This window comes from Phlebotomus papatasi, unplaced genomic scaffold, assembly GCF_024763615.1.
Source record: "Phlebotomus papatasi isolate M1 unplaced genomic scaffold, Ppap_2.1 HiC_scaffold_29, whole genome shotgun sequence".
Classification (NCBI taxonomy): Eukaryota; Metazoa; Arthropoda; class Insecta; order Diptera; family Psychodidae; genus Phlebotomus; species Phlebotomus papatasi.
Window position 1 is genome coordinate 156004 of NW_026604516.1, and position 17644 is coordinate 173647.

Genomic DNA, 17644 nt, shown 5'->3' on the forward strand with positions numbered 1-17644 from the left:
GCATGCACTCCGAGTTAGCTCACGTTAAGAATCTCACCTACATAAGCCGGTTAGGATTATCTGTCCCTTTTATTCAATAAATTAAAGAAATTTGTGGCAGAGCGAAAATTACACACAATCATTTGAACTTGCAAAAAGGAAGGACGAAAAGAGGAGGAAAAAAAAAGTCCGTTATGGAGAGGGGAAAAAATCAATTGACATTAGACGAGTCACCCAATAAATAATCATGGGTGGAAGTTTCCATGGACAAATTTAGGATATGTCTTTTCGCGTGAACACTTCCTCTGTCTTCTTCTTTTTCTTCCCCATCTCAACGGGTCTTGATGTTTCTTCCTCCACAATCTTCTCTTTCTTCTTCTTTTTCTGACACAATTACAATTTACAATTGGTTTCTCCTGTGCTTCCTTTTCGCGTTGCTTCATCTCTTTGATCTCCTTAAAGTGCAGTGATTCACTGCAAGAGTTTGACTTCAGCCAACAAAATCGCAACAGATCTTTGAATGGTAGAAGCTGGTTACTGTAGTGTAAGGTCTGAAAATGTAGAAGTCAATGTGAGAGAGTGCTCCGAGAGAGAGAAAGAGATCCTCTTGGAGGGGGTTTGAGAGCGCGGCTATAAAAGAGCGAAGGATGCTGCCATCTTCCTCTTTGCCGCCCAGCCCTCAACAGATTAGTTCGTCAAGTCAAGTCAAGTGTCGCAATAAAAGCTTTTTCCTCAAGTCACAGTGTTTACTTCCGGTTTTCTAATAACGCGTGTCCACTCGAAATACGTCAGTGGCGACGGTAGAAAATAAAGTTTTGAAAGATGCCCGATGATAAAAAAGATATTTCCGGGTCTTCAACGGCTGGCGCGCAATCGGCGGTACCACATGCAAATGGTTGTGGTAAGTTTCCATCGGGAGATCCTGAAGATGATGTCATCGGTTGGAAAGACCGCGTGGAGCAATACTTCGTGGCTGCAGGAACACCTCTAGACAAGCAAGTGGCTACATTAATCGCAAATATTCCCGGTGATACCTACAAGACGCTGAAAAAGTTGGCATTTCCTGTCTTGCCAAGCAAAAAAACTCTTACGGAGCTTTTGCAGCTACTTGAATCTCACTACTTGAAGAAGAGCAACATCCGCTCAGAGAGATTCAAATTTCATCGCGCTCAGCAAGAGGCAAGAGAGAGTGTTAGTGATTTTATTCTCCGGCTGAGAGGCTTAGCTGAGACATGCGAGTTCGGCAAATTCATACCAGGTGTCATTAGTAACGCGGGTAAACTGCGAGAGTCTGCGCTAGAAGACAGCCTTTGCGATCGATTTGTGGCGGGCTTAAGGAGCGAAAAAATCCAACAACAACTTCTTGCGTCCGAGAAAAACACTTTTCCTGAGTTGTGTGAGTTAGCACTCAATTTGGAGATGGCTTTTCAAGAAGAAAAGGCTATCCATGGTGACAATTCCGTCAAGAAGGTGTCACAGAAAAAAAACTTCAATCGTCGTGAAGGAAAAACAACTCAGAAGAAACAACAAAACACCCAACGCAGTCAGAGCAAGGCCCAAAGTCAAAAGGAGCTTTGTCGTCGGTGTGGCAGGAAACAACATGATCCTGAGGATTGTCCAGCCAAAGATTGGACGTGTTTTTCATGCAACAAGAAGGGGCATACTAGTCAAGTGTGCACACAATCCAAAGAGTCTGGAAACTCTGAGAAGGTTAAGCGGATTCTGGAGGTGACTGGATCTGTGTCTCTTATGGCAACTGTCTCGATGTCTATTGAGGGGCAGAAGATTCCAATGGAAATCGACACCGGAGCACGACTATTGTCATACCAGGATTTTAAAGCTAAGTTTTCTCATTGTAAACTACTCGAATATTCTGTCAAACTAAAGTCTTTTACGTCCGATTCCATTCAGGTGATTGGGAGAACGATGGTGCGAGTGGACTTTCCGACTGAGCAGCGCATGTTAGAACTAGTGATTGTCCAGATCAAAGCAAATTTCGCACCCATTCTAGGACGTGACTGGCTTGATCATCTGACACCAGGGTGGCGGGACAAATTAGTAAGCGGACAAACCGTGAGTTTTGTTAAAAATATTTCCGCTGAAATTACGCGTGAATTTCCGCATGTTACATCCCTTGATGCCAATCAAATGATCACGGGATACCGTGCCAGTGTTCAAGTAGAAAGTCGTGCACCCATTTTCCACAGGGCATATCCTGTGCCATTACGCCTGCAAGATAAAGTCGAAGCAGAGCTTAATCGTCTTGTTGATGATAAAGTCCTTGAAAAAGTTGATTTTTCAAATTGGGCAAGTCCCATAGTCATAGCTCCTAAGTCAAACGGAGATATTCGTATCTGTATCGATGCGAAAGCCACTATTAATCCATTCATGAAAGTTCAACAACACCCACTTCCGCACATTGATGAAATATTCGCATCTTTGGTTAATTGTAATTGCTTTACGGTGATTGATTTGTCCAACGCGTATTTGCAATTGGAAGTTGAGGAAGCCTCAAAGGAATTTTTAACGATTAACACCCATCGGGGGCTTTTTCGTTACAATCGTCTGCCGTTTGGGGTGGCTTCAGCTGTCGCGATTTTTCAGTCAATCATTGAAAGGATTCTTTGTGGTCTGGAGGGGGTAAAAGTATTCTTAGATGATGTCATTATAGGTGGTCGTACCATGAGTGAATGCAAAGATAGAGTTTGGGAAGTTTTGCGTCGATTCAATGAGCATCGCGTTAAAATTAACGTGAACAAGAGTAAGTTTTTCCAAAACTCTGTCGAATATTTGGGTCATCTGTTGTCGGAAAACACGGTGAAACCAAATCCCAAGAAAATCGAAGCAATCGTGAGTGCACCGAGGCCTAAAAATGTTAAAGAGTTGCAAGCGTTCCTTGGATTAATTAATTATTACCGGAATTTTATTCCTGATCTTAGTGGTAGATTTAGTCCACTTTATACCTTGTTGGAGAAGAATAAGAAAAAATTCGTCTGGACCGAAGAGTGTCAAAAAGTCTTTGACGACACAAAGAAGATGCTAACGAGTGAGTCAGTGCTCGAAATTTTTGATCCTCAGAAAGAAGTGATCATTACCACGGATGCATCTCCGTACGGTGTTTCAGCAGTTCTAAGTCATGTCGTGAATAATGTTGAAAAACCAGTCCTTTTCGCGAGTAGTAGTCTGTCACCCGCGGAAAAAAATTATTCGCAACTTCACAGGGAAGCTCTTGCGATAATTTTTGCTTGCAAAAAGTTTTTTAAGTATATATACGGACAGTCTTTCACGTTGTATACGGATTCGCAAGCACTCAAAGAGATTTTCTCACCATCGAAGGGTACTCCTGCAGTCGCAGCAGCGAGACTTCAGAGATGGGCAGTCCAATTGTCGATTTATTCGTACAAAATTGTTCACAACAGTGCGAAGAAATTGGCTAATGCTGATGCTTTATCACGTCTCCCACTACTGTCTCAGTCAACCGAAGTCGAGGAATTCCAAATTAATTCGATTGCAATGTCAGAGTCTATTAAAGTCAAATTTGAAAAAGTACGAGATGAACAGGAAAATGATTCCGTTCTTCAGAAAGTCTATAAATATGTCATGTGGGGATGGCCAGCATTGTCAGAAATAAGTAAAGACATTAAAGGTTTTTACAAAATGCGTAACGAATTGTCAATTGAAAATCACGCGATTTTCTATCGCAATCGTCTTATTATTCCTAATAGTCTCAGTGAAAAAGTCTTGCAAATGATTCATGAAAATCATAATGGCATTGTCATAATGAAGAAAGTTGCTCGTTCTTGCGTTTGGTGGCCTCGCATTGATGCAGAGATCGAAGAATTCGTGTCGAATTGTTTCCCTTGTCAGAAGACACGGAATGTCCCTAAAAACCGTGTTACTACCGAATGGAAAAAAACGTCTCATCCTTTTGAACGTATTCATTTGGATTTTTTCCACTTCGGGGGGAAAACGTATTTGATCCTTGTTGATGCTCACAGCAAGTACATTGATGTACATCTGATGTCTTCCACCACCGCGAAATCAGTCATTCTTAAACTTGAGCAAGTTTTCAAAGTTTTTGGATTACCGACTAAGATTGTTACGGATAATGGTCCTCCGTATACGTCTTCTCAATTTAAGTCCTTTTGTGAGGGGAACGATATTTTGCTTGAACACAGTCCCGGATACCATCCAGTCGCGAATGGTTTGGCTGAAAGGGCTGTACAGTCTGTGAAACGGGTACTAAAAAAGTTTCTGTTGAGTCAAGCCAGTGATGTTCCACACTCAAAGCTAATTGAGAAATTTGTGGTGCAATATAGGAATACTCCGAATACTGCACAGTCGGGGAGTCCAAACGAAATTTTGTTTTCCTACTTTCCAAAAACCAATCTTGATCTCTTAAACTCAAAACGAAGTAAGAAAGTTCAGTCTAATAAGTCTAAAAATCATGAGTCTGATTCTATTGATGAAGAAATTGTTGAAGTAAATGATTCTAAAAAGTCCGAAATTTTGGAATTTGAAGCAGGAGAAACAGCTTTCTATAAAAATCATACACTTGGATTTGAAAAGTGGAAGCCTTGCATTGTTAAATTGAAGATATCTCCTACGATTTATTTGATTTCCATAGATGATAACATTCGTAAAGTCTCCGTGTATCAGTTGAGGAAATTCAAAAAGAAGCTTTCAATTTTTCACCCAGATTTGTCAGTAGAGTCACAAGCAGTAGATTTTAGTATGGAGTCATCATACAAAAGTAAGAGAAATATTCTTTATGGAAGGAAAAAATCAGTTAATGTTAGGCGTAAGAAAGTAAAAGAAGCTGTTTCCTTGAAGAGTTCAAGAAGTCCTGAGAACACTTCAGGTGTGATGACTAGGTCACGCTGGAGAAAGAGATTGTCAGACCTTAGGAACAAGAAATTGTAATTGATCTTGTCCTGTAATTTCAATTACTATTCTTGAATTAGATAAGTTAGATTTTATTTTAGTTAAGGCAAACTGAATTATTTTTTATTATATTTTATATAAAAAAAATGGGGGGAAAGTGTAGTGTAAGGTCTGAAAATGTAGAAGTCAATGTGAGAGAGTGCTCCGAGAGAGAGAAAGAGATCCTCTTGGAGGGGGTTTGAGAGCGCGGCTATAAAAGAGCGAAGGATGCTGCCATCTTCCTCTTTGCCGCCCAGCCCTCAACAGATTAGTTCGTCAAGTCAAGTCAAGTGTCGCAATAAAAGCTTTTTCCTCAAGTCACAGTGTTTACTTCCGGTTTTCTAATAACGCGTGTCCACTCGAAATACGTCAGTTATAAGCTGTTTATCCCGTTGTATTACGTGGCAAGTTGCGCAATCATTTTTGAAATCCCCACGAGATATAGTGAGGCAGAAGTTATGGATTGTATGTTTTCTGGGCAATTTAAACCCCTGAAGGTTGAGAGAATTAAAAGGAAAGAGTTCAACAGTGGCATTGTCGAGACGCACGATACACGTAGAATGAAGGTATATTTCAATGGAACCTTTGTACCAAGATACGTAATATTTAAACACGTCTTCATTCGTTGCGAGCCCTTTGTCCAGAGAATACAACAATGCCGAAAATGTTGGCGGGTGGGCCATTATAAGAATATATGCAGGGAAATTGATAGTAAATGCTCTGGTTGCTGGGGATCACACCCCCATACAGACTGCACGGTAGAAGTTCCAAGTTGTATACTATGCCGAGGTAACCACCCTTCAAATGATCCCAAATGTCCTGAAATGGAAAGGCAAAAGAGTATCAGAATTGCAATGGCATCACAGAATCTGTATAGGAATGAAGCAGCCTTACTTTACCCTCGCCCTAGAAAAAATGTGTATACTTTTAAGCAAGCCCTACTCAGTAATCCATTTGAATTGCTTAATGAGCAAGAAGATTTCCCGCCTCTTCAAGGCAAACACCCCAAAAAAGCTTCATCTCTTCCACTGGACATTCCAGCTCATGATAAACCTTTCACAAGCTCAACTCTCACGCCAAGAAATCAAGTTTGCATTTCAAACACTAACACAAAAGGGACTAAGAGAATCAGCAAGGAACTTGAAGAGGAACAGCTTATCCAAGAAGCAATTAAACGCGCTCAAAAAGAAAGAAAAATACTTCAATCATCTAAAGATATCACTGAAACTCCATCCCCAAGTTCCTCAAAGTCAGCACATTCCATCAACTATAACACATCAACTAACACTGTAAACTCACAAAATTATATAACAGAAGAAACATTTACAACCGATCCCATCGAAAGGGCCGATATACTCCTTAAAAATGCAAGAAAGATACTCCAAAAAGAAAATGCCGTTTCAGCGGCAAATCAACCCCCTAATATCTTAAATGATCACGAATCTGAAAATATGGACACTACATCCTAATACAAGAGCAATAATTACATATTTTAACAACAAATCACATATCACCACAATAACGCTTTTTTCATCAATCAAATCATTATCACTAGTTAATTACCAGCAGCTTGCAGATTCCAGAAATTTTTTCCTCGGAATCACATGTACTGTTTCTTTGGGAGAGGTGGGGCATTTGCTTACTTTGCTTATTCCCCCCAACACATCCCAGGTCTTATCACCTCCTCACACAAAATCCACATTACACAAGTCAAAAATAGAGAAACGGATGAATTCACTTCGACGGGTTGACCGGGTGAGTTTTCATTCACGGGCTCTCTCAACTTCACAATCCATCACCTATACATCCAAAAAGGGACAGATAATCCTAACCGGCTTATGTAGGTGAGATTCTTAACGTGAGCTAACTCGGAGTGCATGCAAATTCGATTTGATGCTGAAGTAGGGAGACGCCATTCAGTTATCTTGAGTCAAATTCGTGAAATTATACAAGTTTTGTATTTGAACCAAAATGTCAAGGATTTGGATGAACTGACAGAAAAGTGTTATATGGGTGAAATGTAGACCAGAATGTTCTCTATAATTTTGCCGTAGAACTTGAACGACTCGACTACTCAGAAGCCAAGATAAGCGAGGTTTTTTTGTTTCTTAACTCGTTTTTTCATCCAGAGTGCCCCAAGTGTTCATTTGTTGAACTTCAACTAAATCAAAGAATTGTTGTATTTTGCGGTACTTTCCATTTAAACCCCTATTTTAAGTGTCTCGGTGGAGTAGAGGCAGTCAAATTGGCATCTGAGTGATTTCAAAGCGTTATTATTGGAAAAATCAATTTTCTCACACTTAAACGGTAAAATCGGAGTGATAGCGTAGTCTGAGCGGAAAATGATGTATGGACGAAATGTAGAGACAAATGAGGACCTTATTGCAAAAACCCTGTATCTTTTTTGTCAGAGCAAAAAAACTGTCAAAAAATCTTACGAGCAAAAAACGGCCACAGTTTTTTAACGAGCTAAAAACCATTTATCAATCATTTCTCGCAGTATAATTGAATTAGAATTTGGAAGAAAAAGCAATTTCATGATCTACGAACATAAGACGTCCTTCTCATCATTATTTTAGACATCCCCAAATCTTCTTTATCCACAAGATGACCATCCCTGGAAAAGCTCTGGACATGGTATTATCCTACTTTTCCTCATTTTTCCTCCAGATATGACCAGTTTTGAGCCCATCCATATGATGACTATCCCCAGAATTCTTCCGGATATGGAATTCCCTAGCTTTTTCGCCATCTCTCTCCCAGAAATGGTCAGATCTGAGTCCATCCACATGGGGACCATCTCCAGCACTGTTCCGGATATGGAATTCCCTAGCTTTTTCGCCATCTCTCTTCCAGAAATGGTCAGATCTGAGTCCATCCACATGGTGACCATCTCCAGCATTGTTCTGGATATGGAATTCCCTAGCTTTTTCGCCATCTCTCTTCCAGAAATGGTCAGATTTCAGTCCATCTACATGGGGATCATCTCCAGCACTGTTCCGGATATGGAATTCCCTAGCTTTTTCGCCATCTCTCTTCCAGAAATGGTCAGATCTCAGTCCATCCACATGGGGACCATCTCCAGCACTGTTCCGGATATGGAACTCCCTAGCTTTTTCGCCATCTCTCTTCCAGAAATGGTCAGATCTGAGTCCATCCACTTGAGGACCATCTCCAGCACTGTTCCGGATATGGAATTCCCTAGCTTTTTCGCAATTTTTCTCCAGGAAATCCCACATCTTCTAAGATTTTCTTGTATATTATGTCCAAAACACTTCAGATACCTTTTGTGGTCAGAGGATTTCTGGAGCTTCCTCCAGAAATCCCAGATCTTCTGTGATTTTCTTGCATATTATGCCCAAAACAATTCAGATACCTTTTGTGGTCAGAGGATTTTTGGAGCTTCCTCCAGGAAATCCTAGACCTTCCGGGATTTCCTTGTATATTATGCCCAAAACACCTCAGATACCTTTTGTGGTCAGAGGATTTCTGGAGCTTCCTCCAGAAATCCCAGATCTTCTGGGATTTTCTTGTATATTATGCCCAAAACACTTCAGATACCTTTTGTGGTCAGAGGATTTCTGGAGCTTCCTCCAGGAAATCCCAGATCTTCTGGGATTTTCTTGCATATTATGTCCAAAACACTTCAGATACCTTTTGTGGTCAGAGGATTCCAGGACCTACCTCCTGGAAATTATAGATCTTAGCACAGTTCAAGTTAAAAGAAGGTTCTAAATGGATTTAAAGTTATAGGCCTCCTTCACTCATAGTTTTTCTCATAGTTAGATAATCGACTTTAAAGATTTTCAAACACTTTTGTGCATTTCTCGTCCAATTTTCCTTATTTCCGAGTTAAATTCTGCACATCTCACCTGAAGGAGGCTCTAACCAAATGTAAAGTTTGAGGCCCCTATCTCTCATAGTTTCCGAGATAATCGACTTTAAAGATTTTCAAACACTTTTATGCATTTCTCGTCCAATTTTCCTTATTTCCGAGTTAAATTCTGCACATCTCACCTGAAGGAGGCTCTAGACAAATGTAAAGTTTGAGGCCCCCATCTCTCATAGTTTCCGAGATAATCGACTTTAATGATTTTCAAACACTTTTATGCATTTCTCGTCCAATTTTCCTTATTTCCGAGTTAAATTCTGTACATCTCAAGCCTGAAGGAGGCTCTAAACAAATGTAAAGTTTGAGGCCCCTATCTCTCATACTTTCCGAGATGAAAATTGGACGAGAAATGCATAAAAGTGTCTGAAAATCTTTAAAGTTGATTATCTCGGAAACTATGAGAGATAGAGGCCTCAAACTTTACATCCATTTAGAGCCACTTTAAGGCTTGATATGTGCAAAATTTCACTGGAAAATTAAGAAAATTGGACGAGAAATGCATAAAAGTGTCTGAAAATCTTTAAAGTCGATTATCTCGGAAACTATGAGAGATAGAGGCCTCAAACTTTACATCCATTTAGAGCCACTTTCAGGCTTGATATGTGCAAAATTTCACTGGAAAATTAAGAAAATTGGACGAGAAATGCATAAAAGTGTCTGAAAATCTTTAAAGTTGATTATCTCGGAAACTATGAGAGATAGAGGCCTCAAACTTTACATCCATTTAGAGCCACTTTAAGGCTTGATATGTGCAAAATTTCACTGGAAAATTAAGAAAATTGGACGAGAAATGCATAAAAGTGTCTGAAAATCTTTAAAGTCGATTATCTCGGAAACTATGAGAGATAGAGGCCTCAAACTTTACATCCATTTAGAGCCACTTTCAGGCTTGATATGTGCAAAATTTCACTGGAAAATTAAGAAAATTGGACGAGAAATGCATAAAAGTGTCTGAAAATCTTTAAAGTTGATTATCTCGGAAACTATGAGAGATAGAGGCCTCAAACTTTACATCCATTTAGAGCCACTTTAAGGCTTGATATGTGCAAAATTTCACTGGAAAATTAAGAAAATTGGACGAGAAATGCATAAAAGTGTCTGAAAATCTTTAAAGTCGATTATCTCGGAAACTATGAGAGATAGAGGCCTCAAACTTTACATCCATTTAGAGCCACTTTCAGGCTTGATATGTGCAAAATTTCACTGGAAAATTAAGAAAATTGGACGAGAAATGCATAAAAGTGTCTGAAAATCTTTAAAGTCGATTATCTCGGAAACTATGAGAGATAGAGGCCTCAAACTTTACATCCATTTAGAGCCACTTTAAGGCTTGATATGTGCAAAATTTCACTGGAAAATTAAGAAAATTGGACGAGAAATGCATAAAAGTGTCTGAAAATCTTTAAAGTCGATTATCTCGGAAACTATGAGAGATAGAGGCCTCAAACTTTACATCCATTTAGAGCCACTTTCAGGCTTGATATGTGCAAAATTTCACTGGAAAATTAAGAAAATTGGACGAGAAATGCATAAAAGTGTCTGAAAATCTTTAAAGTCGATTATCTCGGAAACTATGAGAGATAGAGGCCTCAAACTTTACATCCATTTAGAGCCACTTTAAGGCTTGATATGTGCAAAATTTCACTGGAAAATTAAGAAAATTGGACGAGAAATGCATAAAAGTGTCTGAAAATCTTTAAAGTCGATTATCTCGGAAACTATGAGAGATAGAGGCCTCAAACTTTACATCCATTTAGAGCCACTTTCAGGCTTGATATGTGCAAAATTTCACTGGAAAATTAAGAAAATTGGACGAGAAATGCATAAAAGTGTCTGAAAATCTTTAAAGTCGATTATCTCGGAAACTATGAGAGATAGAGGCCTCAAACTTTACATCCATTTAGAGCCACTTTCAGGCTTGAGATGTGCAAAATTTCACTGGAAAAGGAAGAAAATTGGACGAGAAATGCATAAAAGTGTCTGAAAATCTTTAAAGTCGATTATCTAGATCTATAATTTCCAGGAGGAGATCCTCTGACCACCTGAAGTGTTTTGGACATAATATGCAAGAGAAGATCTGGGATTTCCTGGAGGAAGCTCCAGAAATCCTCTGACCACAAAAGGTATCTGAAGTGTTTTAGACATAATATTCAAGGAAATCCCAGAAGATCTGGGATTTTCTGGAGGAAGCTCCAGAAATCCTCTGACCACAAAAGGTATCTGAAGTGTTTTGGGCATAATATTCAAGGAAATCCCAGAAGATCTGGGATTTCCTGGTGGAAGCTCCAGAAATCCTCTGACCACAAAAGGTATATGAAGTGTTTTGGGCATAATATACAAGAAAATCCCAGAAGACTGGGATTTCCTGGAGGAAGCTCCAGAAATCCTCTGACCACAAAAGGTATCTGAAGTGTTTTGGGCGTAATATGCAAGAAAATCCCAGAAGATCTGGGATTTCCTGGAGGAAAATCGCGAAAAATTGCGAAAATGCTAGGGAATTCCCTGTCCGGAACAGTGCTGGAGATGGTCCCCAAGTGGATGGACTCAGATCTGACCATTTCTGGAAGAGATATGGCGAAAAAGCTAGGGAATTCCATATCCGGAACAGTGCTGGAGATGGTCCCCAAGTGGATGGACTCAGATCTGACCATTTCTGGAAGAGAGATGGCGAAAAAGCTAGGGAATTCCATATCCGGAACAGTGCTGGAGATGGTCCCCACCATGACCATTTCTGGATGCGACTAGGGAATTCCATAGATCTGGACCATGTTCTAGACCATGAGAGATGGCGAAAAAGCTAGGGAATTCCAATTCGGAACATATGGTCCGGATGGACAATGCTGGCTAGGGAATTCCATATGGTGCCCCATGTGGATGGACTCAGATCTGACCATTTCTGGATGAGAGATGGCGAAAAAGCTAGGGAATTCCATATCCGGAACAGTGCTGGAGATGGTCCCCATGTGGATGGACTCAGATCTGACCATTTCTGGATGAGAGATGGCGAAAAAGCTAGGGAATTCCATATCCGGAACAGTGCTGGAGATGGTCCCCATGTGGATGGACTCAGATCTGACCATTTCTGGAAGAGAGATGGCGAAAAAGCTAGGGAATTCCATATCCGGAACAGTGCTGGAGATGGTCCCCATGTGGATGGACTCAGATCTGACCATTTCTGGAAGAGAGATGGCGAAAAAGCTAGGGAATTCCATATCCGGAACAGTGCTGGAGATGGTCCCCATGTGGATGGACTCAGATCTGACCATTTCTGGAAGAGAGATGGCGAAAAAGCTAGGGAATTCCATATCCGGAACAGTGCTGGAGATGGTCACCATGTGGATGGACTCAGATCTGACCATTTCTGGATGAGAGATGGCGAAAAAGCTAGGGAATTCCATATCCGGAACAGTGCTGGAGATGGTCACCATGTGGATGGACTCAGATCTGACCATTTCTGGATGAGAGATGGCGAAAAAGCTAGGGAATTCCATATCCGGAACAGTGCTGGAGATGTTCCCCATGTGGATGGACTCAGATCTGACCATTTCTGGATGAGAGATGGCGAAAAAGCTAGGGAATTCCATATCCGGAACAGTGCTGGAGAGCTAGGGTCCGGAACAATGCTGGAGATGGTCACCATGTGGATGGACTCAGATCTGACCATTTCTGGAAGAGAGATGGCGAAAAAGCTAGGGAATTCCATATCCGGAACAGTGCTGGAGATGGTCCCCATGTGGATGGACTCAGATCTGACCATTTCTGGAAGAGAGATGGCGAAAAAGCTAGGGAATTCCATATCCGGAACAGTGCTGGAGATGGTCCCCAGATGGGCTCCCATTTCATGTGGATGGACTCAGATCTGACCATTTCTGGAAGAGAGATGGCGAAAGAGCTAGGGAATTCCATATCCGGAACAATGCTGGAGATGGTCACCATGTGGATGGACTCAGATCTGACCATTTCTGGATAAGAGATGGCGAAAAAGCTAGGGAATTCCATATCCGGAACAGTGCTGGAGAAGGTCCCCATGTGGATGGACTCAGATCTGACCATTTCTGGATGAGAGATGGCGAAAAAGCTAGGGAATTCCATATCCGGAACAGTGCTGGAGATGGTCCCCATGTGGATGGACTCAGATCTGAACATTTTTGGAAGAGAGATGGCGAAAAAGCTAGGGAATTCCATATCCGGAACAGTGCTGGAGATGGTCCCCATGTGTATGGACTGAGATCTGACCATTTCTGAAAGAGAGATGGCGAAAAAGCTAGGGAATTCCATATCCGGAACAGTGCTGGAGATGGTCCCCATGTGGATGGACTCAGATCTGACCATTTCTGGAAGAGAGATGGCGAAAAAGCTAGGGAATTCCATATCCGGAACAGTGCTGGAGATGGTCCCCATGTGGATGGACTCAGATCTGACCATTTCTGGATGAAAGGTGGCGAAAAAACTAGGGAATTTCCTGTCCAGAACAACGCTGGGGATGATCACCCTGCGTATGGACTGAGATCTGACCATTTCAGGAAGAGAGATGGCGAAAAAGCTAGGGAATTCCATATCCGGAACAGTGCTGGGGATAGTCATCATATGAATGGGCTCAAAACTGATCATATCTGGAGGAAAAATGAGGAAAAGTAGGGTAATACCATGTCCAGAGCTTTTCCAGGAATCGTCATCTTGTGGATAAAGAGGATTTGGGGATGTCTAAAATAATGATGAGAAGGACGTCTTATGTTCGTAGATCATGAAATAGCTTTTTCTTGCAAATTCTAATTCAATTATACTGCGAGAAATGATTGATAAATGGTTTTTAGCTCGTTAAAAAACTGTGGCCGTTTTTTGCTCGTAAGATTTCTCTAGAGGTTTTTTGAAGTCACCAAAAAAGATACAGGGTTTTTGCAATAAGTCCTCATATGTGCCCTACAATTATGTTGAAGTAATCATCAAAATCGGTTCAGTGACAGTCGAGATAATTGAGGTTATGTGATATTGAAATTGGTTTTTCGACTGTGGCGCCCCTGGTGTTGGTCCCACGAAGTTCAAATATTCTAGAAAGTTGTAGTATTTGGTGAGATCATTCGTTTAAGCCCTCATTCATCAAAATCGGTCACATAGAACCGGAGATATGATTTTTCGAATTTCGTGAACTTTGGCCCCTCATATCTCCGGTTCTATTGAAACCACAGCGCACATACGCACCATTTTGGAAACGTCCTAGACTGGACTACAACATACTAAAATTTCATTAACTTGCACAATGCCGTTTTTGAGAAAAGTGACTTTGAATTTCGATGAATTTTGACGCTATCACAGCGCCACCTGTGGTGACTTTTTGAACTTCCATCTGAAAGTGCTCATCGAGACGAAACCAAAAAGGTAAAATTTAGGTAGCTATGTTAATTAGAACCGGAGATAGAGGCCGGTCAATGTTCGAACTTTGACCCCTTATAGCTCGGGTCAGGGGTTTTAGATTGACTTAAGGTTTTTTTTGTTTGATAGGTATAATCAACGGCTACAACATACTAAATTTTCAGCCCGATGCACAATGGAATTTTTGAGTTATTTAACTTTTAAGATTTAAAAATTTTCTTTTTAAAAAAAGCGCCCCTAGCGGTGGTTTTATGACCTTGCGATGTTAGAAGGGGAAGTGGCATTTCACGAGAGCTTTCCAAAAAGCCCTCATTTTTTAAATTCTGACAATTAGAACCAGAGTTATGGGCATTTTAAGAAATTTTTTTGGACCCTTACAGCTCGGGTCAGGGGGGGTCGGGGGACCTTAAGTTTGGTATTGATGGAAAGCTCTAAGGCCCAGCTATAACATACTAAAATTTGAGTCCGCTGAATGCCATAGGGGCGGAGCTATTGAGAAAACAAAAAAAGGGGGTCTTCAAAATGGCGGAAGGAGGGGTGGGGGGTGGGGGTTCTATGCACCAAGTTGCAATTTTCACCCGATATATAACCTTTGCCGAAAACCGCAACTCGATATCTTTTTTAGTTTAGGAGCTATTAAGCTCCAAAGAGCGGCCGGCCGTCCGGGAACGTAACTTAGCCCCCCATATATTCGGAATCAGGAAGTGGTGAAACACATTTTGGTCAAGTTTGAGCGCGATCGGAGGACATGAAATTTTGTTAGGATTATAGTAGGTGAGATTGTTAAGAATCTCACTTGATATTCCGAAGAGTAGTACGTCCCCGTCGAAAAGGTGTGTCCCATGGTGGACTAATTCTCTAGCTAACATGATCAGAGAGAAAAAGAAATTGGGGAGAACACGTAGACGTAACCCTACTCCGGAAAATCTTGAGGCTTATAGAATTAAGAGAAGCGAGATTAAACGTGCTGTACAGGACGCAAAAAAAGAACTTGGACAGAATATATACAAAGTTTCGGACCCAATACCCCATCTAAAGAAGTCTGGGATAAAGTCAGAATAATTCGAGGGCATTACAACAGCTGTGCCTCTAGAGAAATTTGTAATGAAAATGGCCACACAACAGAGCCTTTAGCCATAGCATAAGTTCTCGCAAAAACTTTCTGTGAAAATTCGGACGACTCTCATATTAACCAAAAAGAAATCCATATCCGTGATAATCTGGGGTCTATCCATAATATTCCGGCTTTTCCCATGGAAGAACGACTAAATGTGAACTTCACATTCCAGGAGCTAACTGAGGCCCTCCAGTCTTGCAAGGGAAAATCATGTGGGCCAGATAATATATCCTACTCCATGCTCAAAAATTTACCATACTCAGAACAAAATCACCTCTTAGCTTTATATAATAGAATATTTCAAGAAGGATATTTTCCATCTGATTGGAAATTGGCAATTGTTATACCAGTTCTGAAACCTGGTAAAAGTCCACTAGACCCCATTAGTTATAGGCCTATCTCATTACTTAGTTGCGTAGGGAAGGTGATGGAAAAGATGGTAGCTCGTAGGTTGATGTGGTGGCTGGAGGTTAATAACCTTATTCCCGAAAATCAAATGGGTTTCCGTAGAGCGCGTTCTACTGCAGATAGTCTGGCCAGCTTACAACACTTCGTTTCCAAATCACTAAACTTGCGTGAGCATGTGTATTGTGTCAGTTTTGATCTGGAGAAAGTATATGAAAGAGTATGGAGGATTAATATAATTAATCAGCTACGATCTTGGGGTCTTGAAGGTGTATTTTTGAGGTTCATAGAGAACTTCCTGTCAGGCAGGTCCTTCCAAGTAGCAATTGGTAACACTCTGTCCGAACCTTACGAACAGAAAAACGGAGTTCCTACTGGTAGTGTTTTGAGTGTCCCACTTTTTTTAGTGGCAATGTGTAGTGTGTCACATGTGCTCACTTTTTGTGGAGTCAACCATCTTCTTTATGCAGATGATGTAGTTATCTTTGGAAACGGTAAAGACCACAACTTAGATCTGAGACTTCAAAACGCAATAAATATCTTAGAGTCTTGGTCGCACGACTTTGGTTGCAAGTTTTCTCCACATAAGACCAAAGCTATTCACTTTTGCAGAAAACGGAGGTGTGAAGTCCCTTTCTTGTCATTGTATTGAGTAAAGGTTCAATTTGAGAGCACAATTAGAATTCTGGGGGTACTGTTTGACAGTAAATTAACCTTTAGAGCTTACCTGGAAGAGCTTAGAATAAAATGCCTTCAGAGGGTTCAGCTAGTCAAGACCTTGGCCAACACGGTTTGGGGATGTAATAGGTCTCAACTGATTCATATTTCCCTTGCGTTGATAGGGGGCAAGTGTGACTATGGTGTGCAGGCATATGGGACGGCATCAAAAACAAATCTTCGTAAAATTGAAGGCATTTAAATCTTCACCCATTATCAGCATACTGGCCGAAGCCAATGTTCCATCACTTCAAGAACGCAGAGAACTCCTAATCATAAGATGGGCTAATAAAGTCAGGGCTGACCCTAGACACTTCCTCCATCAGGAACTTTTGGATGAGGCAAGCAGAAGAAGTGCCAGGAGGCAAATTACTTCAACTCTCAGGCTTAGCCTTGCACATAGCCAAGAGTATGATGTACCACAATTCACCCTTCACGAAAGATTCGTCTCTCCTAGGCCTCCATGGCTCTTCCCACACAATAAGGTAGATATCTCTCTTAGCAACAACAAGAAAAAAGACACTCACCCACTAGTGTTTAAGGGAATAGTTCTTGAAAAGCTTCTATCTCTGCTGACTCAAGTCACCATCTTTACAGATGGTACCAAGCAGACAGAGGGATCGGGATACGGTGTGTACATGGCTAGCCCAGAATGTAGATTGTCCTATAAACTTAACGAGAATTCTTCGGTTTTTTCATCGGAGGCAGTAGCAATACTGCACGGATTATCTCTTGAAAAAGCAGGCTCCTCTAGCAAAACTATTGCCACGGATAGCCTTTCAGTATGCAAAGCCCTTTTTTAATGATTCTCCTAATTGCCTAGTAAATAAAATAAAAAATGAGTTGGCATCAAATCAAAACCAGATCCTTTGGATTCCTGGACACTGTGGAGTGAATGGTAATGAGCTGGCTGATAGGTTAGCGAAAGACTATTCGAAATGTAGACTTATTTGATGAACGCTTGACACTCGAGGACGCCCAGACAGTAACTAAACGGAGATGGAGAATGAGGAGAGCTGCCACATGGTCTGCTCTTCCTCCGGACAACAAATTGAGATCTTTCTGTAGTGACCCTTAAGCCCTGCTTCATCCAGCCGATTTACAGAGGAGACGATAGGGCATTCTATCGAGACTTCGTATAGGCCACACAGCGTTTACTCATAAGTACCTCATGGAAAGAGATAATCCTCCCATTTGTGATCGTTGTAATACTAGAGTTAGTGTTAAACATTTATTGGAGG

At 41.0% G+C, this 17644-nt stretch overlaps 1 protein-coding gene across 1 annotated transcript; it reads left to right on the plus strand.

Moving 5' to 3' along the window:
- Positions 1–801: 801 nt before the first annotated feature.
- Positions 802–17206, plus strand: LOC129809064 (uncharacterized). Its single transcript, XM_055858920.1, has 2 exons — positions 802–3525; positions 16529–17206. Exons 1-2 carry the CDS (start codon positions 802–804, stop codon positions 17204–17206), a joined length of 3402 nt encoding a protein of 1133 aa, XP_055714895.1.
- The last annotated feature ends 438 nt before the right edge of the window (positions 17207–17644 follow it).